Raw genomic sequence first — 15,145 nt, 5'->3', positions numbered from 1 at the left:
AAGCGACTTGGGCTCGAGTCAGCCTACCCTCGGTACCGAACATCCTGCACCGAAGAAAAAAGCGTCATCGACCTCATCCACGCCGACTGCTGCTCCCACATCGAAGCACTCCGCATCGAAGGCTAGCACCAGTTCCTCTGCACTGACAACACCCTCGGAGCCGACTAAAAACACCCGTCGAAAGGCCCCGATACTTCCAAACCTCGGAACCTTAAACAGCAACCGGTTCCAACTCATAAAGACACTTCCAAGCCTAGAACCGCTACCGAGTTGACGCCCAAAAAACTTACAACTCCGAAGCTCTAGGCTCCGAAGGATCTGTCTCCCACAGAACTGTTTCGACCAGATCCTGCCCAAAAGACTCTAATGAAGGACCCCAAGACTGGTCATGGCTCAGCATCAGGAAAAGACCACTAAACATGCCTGCACCGCCACCAAAGAGACTTTGCTACCTCTCCATTAAGGGTTCCTTCTCTTCCTCCCCACCACACCCCCACACCATCACCTACCCCAATAGATAACGCCTCAGATGAGGCAGGGGGAGGTGCGGACGATGAACCCCTTGGGGACCCTACTCCTCCCCTGACCCCTGGGATGATTAGTGTCCCAGATGTCCCTTACACCCCACAGGATGATATTTATACCTATAGGCCCCCCACCCCCTCCCCAGAGGACAATATCTGATTCAACCAGCTCCTTCAAAGAGCTGCCCAATACCACGGGGTAGCTCTACATACAGATCCAGTAGAGGAGGATTTTCTAATGGATACCTTTGACACCACACAAAGGTCTACCTCAACACTGCCCATGCTTAAAGGGGTCATTAAGCACACACCAGAGATCTTTAAAGACACCGTCAGGGCTCAGGTCATCAACCCAAGAATAGAAAAGAAATACAAGGCTACCCCTACTGACCCAGTATACATTAAGGGCCCTGCACCACTAGACTCTCTAGTAGTCACTAATGCCAGGAAGAGGCCAAATTCCCAAACGTCAGGTGACGCACCACCACCAGACAAGGAATCGAAACTCTTAGATGCCTCTGGCAAGCGCACAGCGTCGCAGGCAGCAAATATTTGGCGCATTGCTAACACCCAAGCGCTCCTAGCCAGATATGACAGGGCACATTATGACGAACTCGAGTCCATAATGCAACACCTCCCTGACAAATACAAAAATAGGGCCAGTGAACTAATCCAAGAGGGTAAGACCATCACTAACCCCTCCATTTTGCTTTGCCTGAGATGCAGCAGACACTGCCTCAAGGGCTATCAACACCAGTGTTCTTTTGCGCAGGCATGCCTGGTTTTGTCTATCGGGTTTTATACCAGAGGTACAGAGTTCTATACTTAATCAGCCTTTTGATGAGCAACACCTATTTGGGCCCAATGCAGATGTATCCCTCGAAAAAATGAAGGATACAGACACCGCCAAATCTATGGGAGCCTTGCAATCGCAAGCTCCCAGAAGGTCTTTTCGTCGCCCATCCTTTAGAGGCACCCATCGAGGCTACTCCTCTGATAGCCCCTCCACCTCTTACAAAGCTCCCGCACAATCCACCTTTACTAGAGGTTACCAAAGGGGTGGTTACAGGGGGAATAACAGCAAAGGCAGAGGAAAAAATAACAACTCTCGCTCTGCCTTCACACCTACCCCATTCCAGTCGTGGGGAAGATTTCACCAATTTCTCCCTGCCTGGATAAACATCACTTCAGACAGTTGGGTCCACAAAATCATTCAATCAGGCTACTGTCTCGAACTAACATCCACCCCCCCCCCCCCCCCCCCCAACATACCACCCAAACACTGTCCAGTGTCACAAGAACATCTGTTACTGTTAAAACAGGAGGTACTCTCCCTCCTACAATAAAGTGCAATAGAACCATTTCCCTTGCACCAACAAAAGGGAGTCTATTCCCTATATTTCCTCATACCAAAAAAGGGCGGATCTATAAGGCCTATTTTAGACCTCAGACCCCTAAATCTATACATACATTCAGACCACTTCCACATGGTCACACTTCAGCAGGTCCTCCCTCTGCTTTCCCAGGGCGACTTCCTTGCTACTCTAGACCTCAAGGACGCCTATTTCCACATTCCCATTCACAGCACTCGCAGAAAATCACAGATTCGTAGTGGACGGTCAGCACTATCAATTCAAGGTACTCTCATTCGGAGTCACCACAGCACCAAGAGTGTTCAAGTGCCTAGCAGTAGTGGCAGCACATCTAAGAAGACAACACATACATGTCTTCCCATATATAGACTGGCTTATAAAAGCCATATCGTACAATCGGTGTGTACAACACTCTCGCCACTATTCATCAACTTCACAACCTGGGGTTCACAATACATCATCCCAAGTCCCAGTTGCAACCATCCCACATGCAACAATATCTTGGTGCCACAATAGACACCTCAAAAGCTCTCGCCTATCCCTCTCCAGCCAGGATAGCGAGCATCCAAGCTCTTCACACCAAATTCCAACCGTAACACTCTTCCAGCTCAAGTGTTCATGTAACTCGTAGGGATGATGGCCTCTTGCATATTCATAGTGCCTCATGCAAGACTCCAGATGCGTCCTCCAAGAGTGCTTAGCACGCCAATGGAACCAGGCTCAAGGTCAGCTAACAGATCTAGTGTTGGTAGGTGGTCATACCCATCGCTCTCTGCAGTGGTGGAACACCAAGAACCTTGCCAAAGGGCGACCGTTCCTCCAGCCAGTTCCTCAAATAGTCATGACAGAGGACGCATCGCTCTCTGGCTGGGGGAGCTCACCTACTACATCACACCATGCAGGGCAGGAGAACACCTCAACAAAAGTTACTCCACATCAACCACTTGGAGTTACTAGCCATATTCCTAGCCTTAAAAGCATTTCAAAAACAAATATCGGGCAAGACTGTCTTAGTCCGCACCGACAACATGACAGCCATGTATTCTATCCAAAAACAAGGTGGGACACTCTGCAGCTCTCTCCTTGCACAGTGCATATGGAGGTGGGCTATACCTCAGAACATCTTTCTCCTAGCCCAACATGTCCCAGGAGTCAAACACAATAGCCGATCTCCTGAGCCGTCAAACAGAACAAATCCACAAGTGGGAACTTCATCCACAAGTTCTTCAACTGTTTTTTCAGATTTGGGGGCAACCACAGACCTCTTCGCCACCCAAGAAAACACCAAATGCCCAAACTTCGCCGCCAGGTATCCTCACCCATTGTCCAAAGGCAATGCGATATGGATGAACTGGTCAGGCAGATTTGCGTACGCTTTTCCGCCTCTCCCACTCATTCCACTAGTGGTGCGCAAACTACAGCAACACTCATTAACGCTCATCCTAGTTGCTCCAACTTGGGCCAGACAGCCATGGTACACCACACTGCTGGAACTCAGTAGTTCCGCACCAAAAACTACACCTCTCTCCATGCCTGTTAACCCAGAACCATGGAGAGATCCAAGACCCAGACCCAGCTCAACCTAGCAATCTGGCTTCTGAAATCCTAGAATTTGGTTAGCTTCTTTGACATTCATACAGTCAGGAAGAAATTTAAGGTAGACTGCCTACCACTAGAGCATGCTCTGCAGCCAAGTGGAAGAGATTCGTAGTATACTGCCATAACGACACTAGTCCCCTAGATGTGTCTATCCAACACATCATAGGCTACTTACTACACCTCCAAAGATGCAACCTAGCCTATACCTCTATCAGATTGCATCTTGCTGCCATAGCAGCATATCTACAAAATAGACAGCACCTCTCACTTTTCAGAGTACCTGCCATAAAGGCCTTTATGGAGGGACTCAAGAGAATAATTCCCCCCAGAGTACCACCATCCCCTGTGTGGAATTTAAACATCGTTCTCACGACTAATGGGGCCTCCATTTGAACCTCTACATAAATGTGAGCTACAATTCTTAACATGGAAAACTGCTTTCCTCGTAGCCATTACTTCTCTACGAAGAGTTGGTGAACTCCAAGCACTAACCATTCAAGAACCCTTTCTCCAGATGCATCTTAATAAAGTTGTTCTCTGGACTAATCTTCAATTCCTCCCTAAAGTAATTTCTCCCTTACAGCTCAATCTGTAGAGCTGCCTGTATTCTCGCAGCCACAAACCGTTGCAGAAAGAGCTCTTCACACCTTAGATGTCAAAAGAGCACTACTATACTACATAGAGAACAAAACCCTTTCGTAAGACCAAACAATTATTCGTGTCTTTCTCACCACCACACAAAGGCAACCCCATATCAAAATCTGGGATAGCTAGGTGGATTGTCAAATGCATACAGATTTGTTACCATAAAGCAAAACGTAGATTATCTGTTCCTCCTAAAGCCCACTCTACACGAAGGATAGGTGCTTCAATGGCATTTTTAGGAAACATTCCTTTAGATCTCTGCAGAGCAGCTACATGGTCTACACCACACACATTTACTAAACACTACTGTTGATGTGCAAACTAAACCTGCTAGTGTGGGCCAGGCTGTACTCAAAACACTATTTCAAACTACTGCAACAGATACTGGTGGTCACCGCAAGGGGTAGATACTGCTTTACAATCTATGCAGTGTAATCTGCAGCTCATATGCCTCGAGCGGAATATGCTACTTACCAGTATGCATCTGTTCTTGGCTTGTAGAGCTACAGATCTACACACGCCCACCCGCCTCCATGGCTACCTTTATCTGTTCCAGTATTATCTTACTTCCAGTATTATCTTATTTAGATACACCACACATGGGCTTCTTTCCTGTTTCTTACTAAGCTCCATCTTTTCCCTGCTGGCGAAAAACAATTTGAGGATGGAGCTGAAGCCCATGCGCACTATGATCCAAAGGAGGAGTCTCATACCTCTTGACTTCCAAAGACTTTCCAAGACAAAAACAAGTGCAAACATCCAGGCCTAACACCAGATGGCGATCTATGCACAATGTGTAGATCTGCAGCTCTACATGCCAAGAACATATGCATACTGGTAAGTAGCATTTTCCTTTTTATTTTTACTAAAAACATTTTGAAATTTGATTTAACATTATTAATGGCCATCCATATTAACGTGATTGTGTGAAGTTTAAATGTTATGGCTGATAGGAGTACCAGCATTGTGGGAAGTAGTTTGGCACATCCACTGGATAGATTTCACAAGCTCTGGACTAATTCCTAGGAAAATAATTGGATGTTATACAACCGTTTTTCAGGAAACATATTTGGTATCACAGCATAGACTGTTCCAGGTTGGACAGTCTGTTTAAAAACACACGGGCTTCAGCTGCTGGGGCGCTTCTGCTTAATCAATTTTCCTTTTCTTAAAATATCCCTGTGCAGAAAATTATTTATTTTCCTTGCCCTTTTTGGTGACTAGATGTGCAGTGGTGATTTCTTGATTGTTTTGCCTTTATAGAGCTGTAGATCGATTTCAACATCCCTCATCCAGTACAAAATGTGTCCACCTTGTACGGCTAACACAATAATGCAAATGACTTAGAAATTTGGACTCTTCCATGCACAACAGATTTTTAAGTTGGTGGATTAAAAAAAAATCAAAATTTTGAAGTAAATTCTTTTGGATGGTTGCACTTTTGTGTATATAAAAGTGCCTGTAATAATGGATCAGCTACTACTATAATGGCAGTGAAATAGGATGGATTCTACTCCGTTTTTGTTCTTCTGCCACACTACTTTGGTGCTCTTGTGATGGCCATTTTCCAGTCTCAATCCACCTTTTGAAGTCATTTGCAATATTGGATTAAATTTTATCTTGCCAATCAAAATGAATCCATTACAGAAAATTGCTTTGCATGTAATACTGCTTTTATCTACCTCTTAATTTTTCTGCCCCCCCCCTACTCTCTACTTTCATTTTCCTCTGGTCTCTGCCTGCCTTTTGCTTACTCTGCTAATTTATCAACGTTAATTTGCCTAACAGACATTGACCGCCCTAAAGGACTGGCATTCACCGAGGTGGATGTCGATTCCATCAAACTAGCTTGGGAAAGCCCTAAGGGGCAGGTCACCGGGTACAAGGTGACCTACTCAAGCCCAGAAGATGGGATTCACGAGATAGTCCCTGCACCGAAAGGGGATGAAGATACTGCACAGCTGCACGGCCTTCGACCGGGTGCAGAGTATACCGTTAGTGTTGTGGCGTTCCACGATGACATGGAAAGTCAGCCGCTGATAGGAACTCAGGTCACAGGTATACCTTTATTGCTGCCATGCTTGTTCTGATGAGAGGGCTTGACTAGGGTCTCTTTTCTAAGGCAACTCATTTATATGCCAGCTTAAACGCTAGTATCGGTAATTGTGAGCTTTCTGTACAAGAAAATTCCCTGTCTGGTGCTATCAAATCATGATGTCCATGTGATATTATGGGGCAGCCTTTGCAACAAACATTATAAACCATGCCAGTTGCCCTCAAACTGCATTTGGACCAGACACAACTGATTTTAAAATAAATTAAGCAGCTTGATTTAGAAGTACCATGTTTTGTTTTGAAGCTCTTGAAATTATTGCAAAAGAGATACTTGTACAGTTGCATCCCAAACCGAATGTAGTAGGCACTGTAAACAGTTTGCTAATTCAAAATGATGCACCACCCACATCTATGCTGTCCTTTCTTGAAAAAAATGAATTATGCACTAGAAGTTTCGTTTTATTTATACCTACACCGTACCCCACTCTGAATGCTTTACCTGATGTATTCACTTAATGATTGTAAGAGTGTATGAGCCTTTAAGGACTTCACTGCAGTGAGGAAGAAACCCTAAAGGTGAAACGCGTGTAGTCTTCTGGTGGCATGTTGCACATCCACAACCAAACTCCTCGTGCAATGATAGTGAAATTATTCATATAAAGCGTATTGTTGATGCCAGCATTACCACCAGAATTTTGATCATATGCAAGAGTTGTGACACTGCAAGTATCCGTGTAAGTCTGTATTGTACGGCCACATGGTGGCAGAAGAGGATAATGGCAACCTTCTACTCTGTGTACAAGCCAAATTACTTAATGGCGCAGAAAACTTTAATTTGGCTGTGAGATGGATGGAATGTCCCCGTCCAAGATTTTGTGTACTAAATGGTGGAAATCTATTTCAGATTTGTGAAGAATATTTATGAAGTGAAGGCGCAAAATTACAGTACACCACTCCTCCTTGGCATAGCATTTTGAAATAGTTGGTTAAACGATAGTCTGTTATAAATGGGATGCTGCTTTTTCTGGAGCGATAACCGCATTTACTGCATTGTAAATGACCTCAAAAAGCAATCTGGGGACTGTTAGTAGCACTCTTCCCACGTAAAAAGTGATATTTTACTAGTTCTAAATGACACAGCTGGTTCTTTTTTTTGTTTTGGAGTCTTGCAGGCTTAACATAAATTAAATATTTTGCTAACCGCTGTTTTTCTTTACAGCAATTTCTCCCCCAACAAACCTGCTGTTTACGCAGATTACCCCAACTGGTGTCACGGTGAGCTGGCGCCCTCCCAACGTGCAGCTCACTGGTTACCGCGTGCGAGTCCACCCCAAGGAAAAGACTGGGCCAATGAAGGAGATCAATCTTTCTCCAGATAGCACCTCTGCAATTGTAACTGGGTTGATGGTAAATCCTTTGTTTTGGCTTGATAGAACCTTGTTTGTTACAGATACTTAATTGTGATTCTGGTATATCAGTTGAAGGTTTTTAGCACAAAGGAACATTACACTTCTATTATCTGTTTGTTCAGTGATGACCTTCTTCGGGAACTGGGCATATATCGGCAGGTTAGTGCTGTTTGGCAGTCTCTGATTTTGAAAAAGTCCTAACCAGTTCTAGCTGTGTCCACAAAGCATGGTGTAGTAGTACTACTGTTTGCACGGTTTGCATTCAGTGGTAGGACTAGGTTCCTGAAGGTGGATGTAAAGGCCTTTGCAACTCTTGTTTCTTAATGAGTCTGAGTAAGGAGAGAGTTGGGACGTTGCGTTATAGGTTTGGGGGTAAAGAAATCTGGGTCCAGGAAGGTGTCTTTGGTAGTGGAGTGCCATCTGTATGGCATTTAATGCTGGTCTGTTACTCTTGCAACTTGAACTTCATCAACAGCCCCAGTACCAAGATTAGATGCAAAGCAATAAAAATGGTCCACTAATATGAATAGAATCGGTCAAGAGTCATACATGAATCATTCTGGTAGACTGTTCAGAATGGGTGAGGGGAGAGGTGCAGGAGTACTAACATCAACACAGAATTCAGATAGAAGTAATCTAGCCAACCACCACCTGATTATGGTGTATGAACCATAAACATTAACATTTTTACAAAAAATATGAACCATTTCTGATTATCCGACCTGGTCTAAAGTTCCCAGTTTGTTCTAAATGTAAAACTATTTGTTTACCGGGACAGTAGAAACCTTATCTCCTAGTCATCTGAGCTTGTTGGCTAGATTTAGTCCTAAACGCCCTTGGTGTAATTTTCTTAAGTCTCTGCTTAGCCCAAAAAGCTTGATTTTAGCTAGATCATGATAGTCCTCTGGTACGTATTGTGGGTCCTATACAAGCCTTTTCTTTAACAACTTTACATCTGTTTTTTTTATTTAGTGATAAAGAATGATTTTGATTTTTTTTTTTTTTTTGAATGGGTTTTAAAAGTATACTTTATATTTAATTTCATTCCAGGTAGCAACCAAGTATGAAGTCAATGTCTATGCTCTGAAGGACTCCCTGACTAGCCGGCCCGCTCAAGGAATAGTGTCTACTCAAGAAAGTAGGTGGTCCATACATTGTGTCTCCACCAACATCCGTTTAGGATGCCTTTCAGTGGTATCTGATTCTGGTGGCCTTAAATGGTCTTGGGTAATTCTGGAATGGACTATATAGAAACGTTTATTCTTAAAGTATAATTATCAACCTTGAGTATGTGGCTCCTATGTTAGCTAGGCAATTCCTATGGCTCCAGGAGCCATCCGTGGTTACTGGCTACTATAAATTGCTTTGCCGGTTTTCCACAGATGCTTCTGCACTTCACTTGTCTAAAGAGACTCCCCAATTTATCCATTCAATCCTCCAGGGGTAGCTAGTTCTAGAGTCTGGGATTCATCCAGGATCAGATGGGCTTGGAACGCTGATGCAGTACACGTATTAGTTCACACAAATTGGCCTGGTAGGACATGGCCCATATTTTCTTAGCCAGAGGGAATGTTCTGTGCCAGAGGTGTTAATGTGGCAATTGAAAGCATGAGGAGTAAGTAATCGGTTTAGTGCCAGATTTGTGAAATGGTGTGTAAATTACAGGGGTCTATATACTGTACAGACTTCAGTCCTGCTGTGATTTTTCAATTCCACAATCTATTCATCACTTGGGGCAGGTTAATCACATATCTAATTTTCCCTGCTTTTTTTTCTTTACAGATGTCAGTCCACCTCGTAGGCCCCGTATCACAGATGTCACAGAGACAACCATAACATTAACATGGCGTACCAAGACTGAAACCATCACTGGCTTCCATATTGATGCAATCCCTGCAGGAGGTCAGAACCCAATCCAGCGGACGATCAGCCCTGACCTACGAACCTATGTCATCACTGGCAAGTATTTCATTGTTGCAGATTAAAGTATTTAATACTTATGGCAGTCTCGTCAGTTAATCACTAAAGAGATCAGCGACCATAATCAAAAATAGTGATTGCAGAAATTATTTTTGTAATAGAGTAGCAGGGCCTGTAGCACAGGAGTCACTTTAAAGGTGTATTTTGTGCCTCCATATATTATAGATTCATGTACCATGCATATCTTGGTAGCCCTGCATATCGCAAAATGCGACTTGGCAGCCATGCATACATGTTCTGGCTTGTATCTAATGTGACACGAAACCAGGTCTGAATGCTCCAGTTGCAGCTGTAAGTTTGGAGACCTATCGGAGCCTCACACATAGCACCACTATTACCGAAATAAGCAACACTACAACTTTGTGCTCTACAAACAAGGCATATAACCTTTGGCTAGCAATCAGCTCACACCACCTACAGTGGCAAACCAGGAAATTTCAATACCATCCGTTTAAGTTCTGACTCATTTAGGCGTTGGGTTAAGGGGTGGAGTCGGAGTGAGTTTGTGTGCTCCGGTATAGGTCCATGTGGCCCAGCACCGCTAATTATTTTACATTTTTCAATTCACATACACTGAGGATAACCGTAAATAATTCCTATAATCTAAGTTTATCCTAGATCTCCAGAATGGATCCATATCTACTTTAGCTAAATTGGGTACACCTGATCTAACTGTTATAATTCCTTCATCTCATCTTTTGTGCTTTCAGTCTACAAGACCAATTATTCTCAAACTCTAGTAATTTCAGTAATCCTGAGTAGATAAGTTTGATTACAGAGTGGGCTAATAAAGTGAAAGATTGTATTTTTGAGATGTGACCTTAAATGGTGTGTAACAAACTTGTACCTAAACTACAGGCCTGCAGCCAGGTACGGACTACAAGATCCACATCTACACCCTGAATGATAACGCTCGCAGCTCTCCAGTTACTATCGATGCAACAACAGGTAAGTACCCCTAATCGAAGAAGGGTGTCACTGACACCACTTGCAATCTGAAATGAAAATTTCATTGTGGAATAATCCTGCTTTTGGTTGGTTCTCCCCCCCCCCCCCCCCCCCCCACACACACACACATTTATGCTTCTGTTAAAGAATTCCTTTACACTTCTAAGGAAGGGCAACCACTTTACCATTTCATATTCAGGTTTCTTGCCACTGCCTAGTGAACATCTAAATAAAAGTAGTTTGAGGAGGTTTAGTGCAGGGCACAGCTCCTAAACTAATGTGTATACTATTTTCTATTCACCCATTACTTATACATTTTTGGCATCATTGCAGTACTCCTTGCTGACTTGACGGCTGGTTGCATTGACTTGTTAAATGCTTTCTTTGCCATGTTTCACTAAAACTACCAAATTATCTTGTAGCACGTAGTTGATTTGTTCTGCAGTTGTCTACCGTGTGTGCATTTTGAATTCAAAGGTTTGTAACCTTTACCCTCTCCTCCCACCATTTCCCCCCCCCCCCCCCCCAAGCTGTTGATTCTCCTTCAAACCTGAGATTCTTGACTACCACCGGCAACTCCCTGCTATTCTCTTGGCAACCTCCTCGCTCCAAACTGACTGGATATATCATCAAGTATGAGAAACCAGGAGGACCCGTTAGAGAAGTATTCCCACGACCTCAACCTACTGCCACAGAAGCCACAATCACAAGTAAGAACTGTGCCTGTGTATAACTACTTTCTTCTCTAATAGTGTGAAAAATGCAGAATTTGCAAGTGCTCAACCAGTTTTGTTTTCTTCTTGAGAGCAGCCGATTGGGCGCCAGATGATTCAAGTGATTTTAAATGTCTTAATATTGATTAAACAATTAGATCAGTTGCGTGCTTAATGTAGCTTATGTAGATATTACTAGAAATTGAGACTGACTGCCCCACAATAAATCACTCCTTGGATCCCAAAGGCTAGAAGACTCCATGCTTCGATTGACCAGATTAGGCCGGGATAAATAGTTCTGCTGTATAATGTGATTTGTTCTGATTTAATAAGTATAAGTGAATTCTAACTGGCACTTTGTTAATCTCCTTTAAATTGGCCGACTGTCCTATCTTGATTTTCCAGTCATGTCTGGCATAACCGCTAGCTCAATTTTCATTCTTTTTTCTTTTGAAATTAGTCTTTATTAATTGAGGCTTTTTGTTCACTTTCAGCAGGGTTGCGGGTCGGGAGACTTGGATGTGCTAAAGAGATCAATTGGGTTCATTGTGGGGGGAGGGGGACGAAAAGGGAAATAAATCTGGGGCATGTGGGAAGGGCGGTTGTGCACCAGTAGTCTTAATCAGGACAGTCTACAGCTTTTTTATTACATTTTAACTATTTCAACAGATCTGGAACCCGGAACAGAGTACACGATTTATATTATTGCTGTTCGGAGCAACTTCAAGAGCGAACCACTGGTCGGCAGAAAAAGGACTGGTAAATATCATCTTGCAGTTTGGGCCTTAGAAAGCACCATGATTGAATGTGATCATGGAAATGTTACGGTAGAGGTAGAAAGCATGCCTAGGTGATAGCTTAAGCCAAATTGTTTCTCAACAGGCATTAATCCTTTCCTCAAAATGAGCCTTGTAAAGGCTGAACAAACACGGTCTGGATTGTGTTTTATTGTGTTTTTTTTTATTTTTTTTTATACTATACAAGTGGTACTTTTTGCCTGGAAGTTCATCATTATAACCCAGTCAGCAAATTGAGTTACTCTGGCTTATAGACCTGCATTTTGTAAAGCATATGTTCGAGGCACATGAGCTGTAGATCGTATACTTGTGCATAGATCGCCATCTGGCGATGGGCTCGGATGTTTGCAGTTTGTTTTTGTTTTGGAAGAAGTCTTTTGTAGTCACGAGGTAGATGACTCCTCCTTAATACGATAGTGTGCATGGGCATCAACTCCATCTCCAGATTGTTTTGCCATGGAGGTTTATGATGGAGTTAGTAAGAAATAGAAAAGGATGTCCATGTGTAATGCACAAGTATACGGTCTACAGCTCATATGCTTCGAACAGAAAATGCTACTTACCCGTATGCATCCGTTCTTGCCAAGAACATATGCATATGGTTAGTAGCATTTTCCTTTTTCTGCTTGTTGGTTATTTCTTCCAGTCTTAAATAGCATATAGCATGTTCCACCTAGTCTGTTTACGGTCATGGGGTTCATGTTGACCCCTCTTTAGGCTTATCCCTCTACCAATAGTTCTTTAAATCAATGTATTTTTCCAAGGATATAGCGGAACTGTGCTTGCTTAAATTGCCAAATTTGAGGGTCTGGTATGAGGGTTTGTGGCACATTCCTCTGCTTTGAGTGTTGTTTTTGGGAGACCTAACATATCCAACCACTTCATAGATTTTTAATCTCAGTTGCCATTCCATCTGGACTGTCACCTGATCCACCTGTCTGGAGATTTTATGCTGGTCAGGCAGTGTATCCGCTGCAGAAACAACTTGGGGAACCTGTAAAAATTAACTGTTACTAGTTTCTTCTCGCTGCACCTTCATTCCAGTCAGTTAAGCTCGCTGTCGTCCCTGATGGCAATCCCTGGACTCAGTCGAGAGAAGTCTTCATGCGCACCATGATAGTCCACTTGCTTCCTGCCATTTCCTTAGGCAGCTGGCTAGATGATGCAACGTGCTCACTTGACTATAAATGTGTGAAATGGTCTGTTTGCTGTATTTTGTTAAAGCACAAAGAATGTATTTTTGGTGCCTGCCTATAACTCTTAAGCAGTTCACTACTCTCGGAAGTAGTCTGCCGTTAATACGCAGTCACTCAATCTTTATTTAAGGATGTGAGCCCATGAAGAGTTGAGATATTGCTGCAGGGTAAACCTGCAATATAGTACATGATTACTTTAGCTATTTGAACTATTTGACAGCTGGCACGTAGACCACTCTGTGTGTGTTCATGTACTTTAGTACCAGTGTATCTCTTCTGCACTGCCATCCATGCCATTTCTGGGGCTTTTCTTTTTACCCCCCAAGGGCCCTTAAAAGCATGTTCGAGGCATATGAGCTGCAGATCACACACTGAGGATAAGATCGCCATCTGGTGTTTGGCTCGGATGATTGCAGGTTGTTGTTGTCTTCGGAAGAAGCCTTTGGTCACGAGGTTGGTGACTCCTCCCCTGGACAACAGTGCGCATGGGCATCCACTCCATCGTCAGATTGTTTTTTTCCGCCATTGGGTTCGGATGAACTTTTTTCCGCTCCAGCAGATAACTTCCAGCAATCGATTTAATTCTTCAATCTTCTTTCCATCGACATCATCTCGGACCGGTTCCGGAAGCGGCTGATGGACAGGACACCCTTCAAGAAATGCCCCCCGTGTGGAGCAAAGTTCCCCCACAGTGATCACCACGAGGTTTGTAACCTCTGCCTGTCGCCGGAACACAACGAATCGACCTGTCCAGCTTGTTTCGCTTTCCGTTCCAAGAAGACCCTCCGGGACCGAAGAGCTCGACGCCATATCATGGCCAAACCAGCTCCAGAACCGGAGGACATCTTTGCTCAGGATGTTCCTGAAGATGACACCGAAGATCTCGATCGTGTCCGAGGCCGACGATTCCGATGACCTCATCACTCCAGGGCAGCGTGTGAGTACCAACCCCCCTGCCCCTGTCCCATCCAAAAAGACATTGGTCAAGACTCCGCCAGCTGGGCCCAGTCGAGACCGGAAATCCTCTTCAGAAGCCCCGCCCTCGGGCCCGGCTCCGAAGACCTCTAAGCCTGTAGGTGGCTCGGGCTCGAGCAAATCTCATGTGATTGTACCTATAACACCTTCGGCACCGAAAACTCCACTGTCGGCACCGAAACAGGCTTCAAGACCGAAATCTCCTTCGGCACCAAAACGTTCCTCGGCACCGAAGTCTCCACCGGCGCCGAAACGTTCTTCGACATCGGCGCCAAAAAATCCATCGGCGCCGAAAAATCCGTCCACGCCGAAAAAAGTTCATAAAGACCCGAAACGGTCATCACCGCCACCACCTTCGGAGCCAGATGAACTTTTTCACCCAGATCCTACTCAAAAGCGGATCTACATCAATCCCGAAACCGGACATGTGACTCCCGTCCCATACAAGAAACGGAAGCTGGACATCACACCACCTCCAGCTCCCATACGGAAGAAGGACTGTGCTACTTCACCACTTCGTCCTTCCTCTCCTTTATTACCTCCTAACCCGTCCCCCTTCCTCCTCCTCCTCCTTTACCTTTACCATCCCCCTATCATTCACCTCCTCCACAGGATGATAATGATGACTTTGGGGGGGGAGGGGCGGAACCTGATTTATTTAATGATCCTGTTGATCCAAACGACCCTTTTACGTTCCCAGACACAGCACCCGTAGATGACTGGTCTTATCCAATACCTGACATGCCTGACCCCACTACCTACCCCTCCAAGCCCTCCCCTCCTGATGACCACTTAGGGTTTGTCCAACTTATAAATAGGGCAGCAACATTCCATGGCGTCACAATGCACACGGACGCCCTTGAAGAGGACTTTCTCCTCGATACTTTTGAGCAGTCACAAAAAACTGTTCACATTCTCCCCATGATTAAAG

The 15,145-nt window shown here is 44.3% G+C and overlaps 1 protein-coding gene across 8 annotated transcripts in view; it reads left to right on the top strand.

The window, feature by feature from the left end:
- The window catches only part of FN1 (fibronectin 1), a 167,549-nt gene that overhangs the window by 125,134 nt on the left and 27,270 nt on the right, over positions 1 to 15,145 (top strand). For 4 of the 8 annotated variants that reach the window (XM_085644996.1, XM_085644994.1, XM_085644992.1 and 1 more), the window contains 7 exons: positions 5,930 to 6,199; positions 7,416 to 7,603; positions 8,656 to 8,743; positions 9,388 to 9,564; positions 10,444 to 10,533; positions 11,064 to 11,243; positions 11,916 to 12,005. In XM_085644996.1, the coding sequence (XP_085501122.1) occupies positions 5,930 to 6,199; positions 7,416 to 7,603; positions 8,656 to 8,743; positions 9,388 to 9,564; positions 10,444 to 10,533; positions 11,064 to 11,243; positions 11,916 to 12,005 (1,083 nt within the window). The remainder of the gene's footprint in view (positions 1 to 5,929; positions 6,200 to 7,415; positions 7,604 to 8,655; positions 8,744 to 9,387; positions 9,565 to 10,443; positions 10,534 to 11,063; positions 11,244 to 11,915; positions 12,006 to 15,145) is intronic. The other 4 variants (XM_085644997.1, XM_085644995.1, XM_085644993.1 and 1 more) reach the window with 1 other exon arrangement.

This window comes from Triturus cristatus, chromosome 3_1 (assembly GCF_964204655.1).
Source record: "Triturus cristatus chromosome 3_1, aTriCri1.1, whole genome shotgun sequence".
Classification (NCBI taxonomy): Eukaryota; Metazoa; Chordata; class Amphibia; order Caudata; family Salamandridae; genus Triturus; species Triturus cristatus.
The sequence above is the reverse complement of the archived record's forward strand: the minus strand, read 5'-3'. Positions and strand labels throughout refer to the sequence as shown.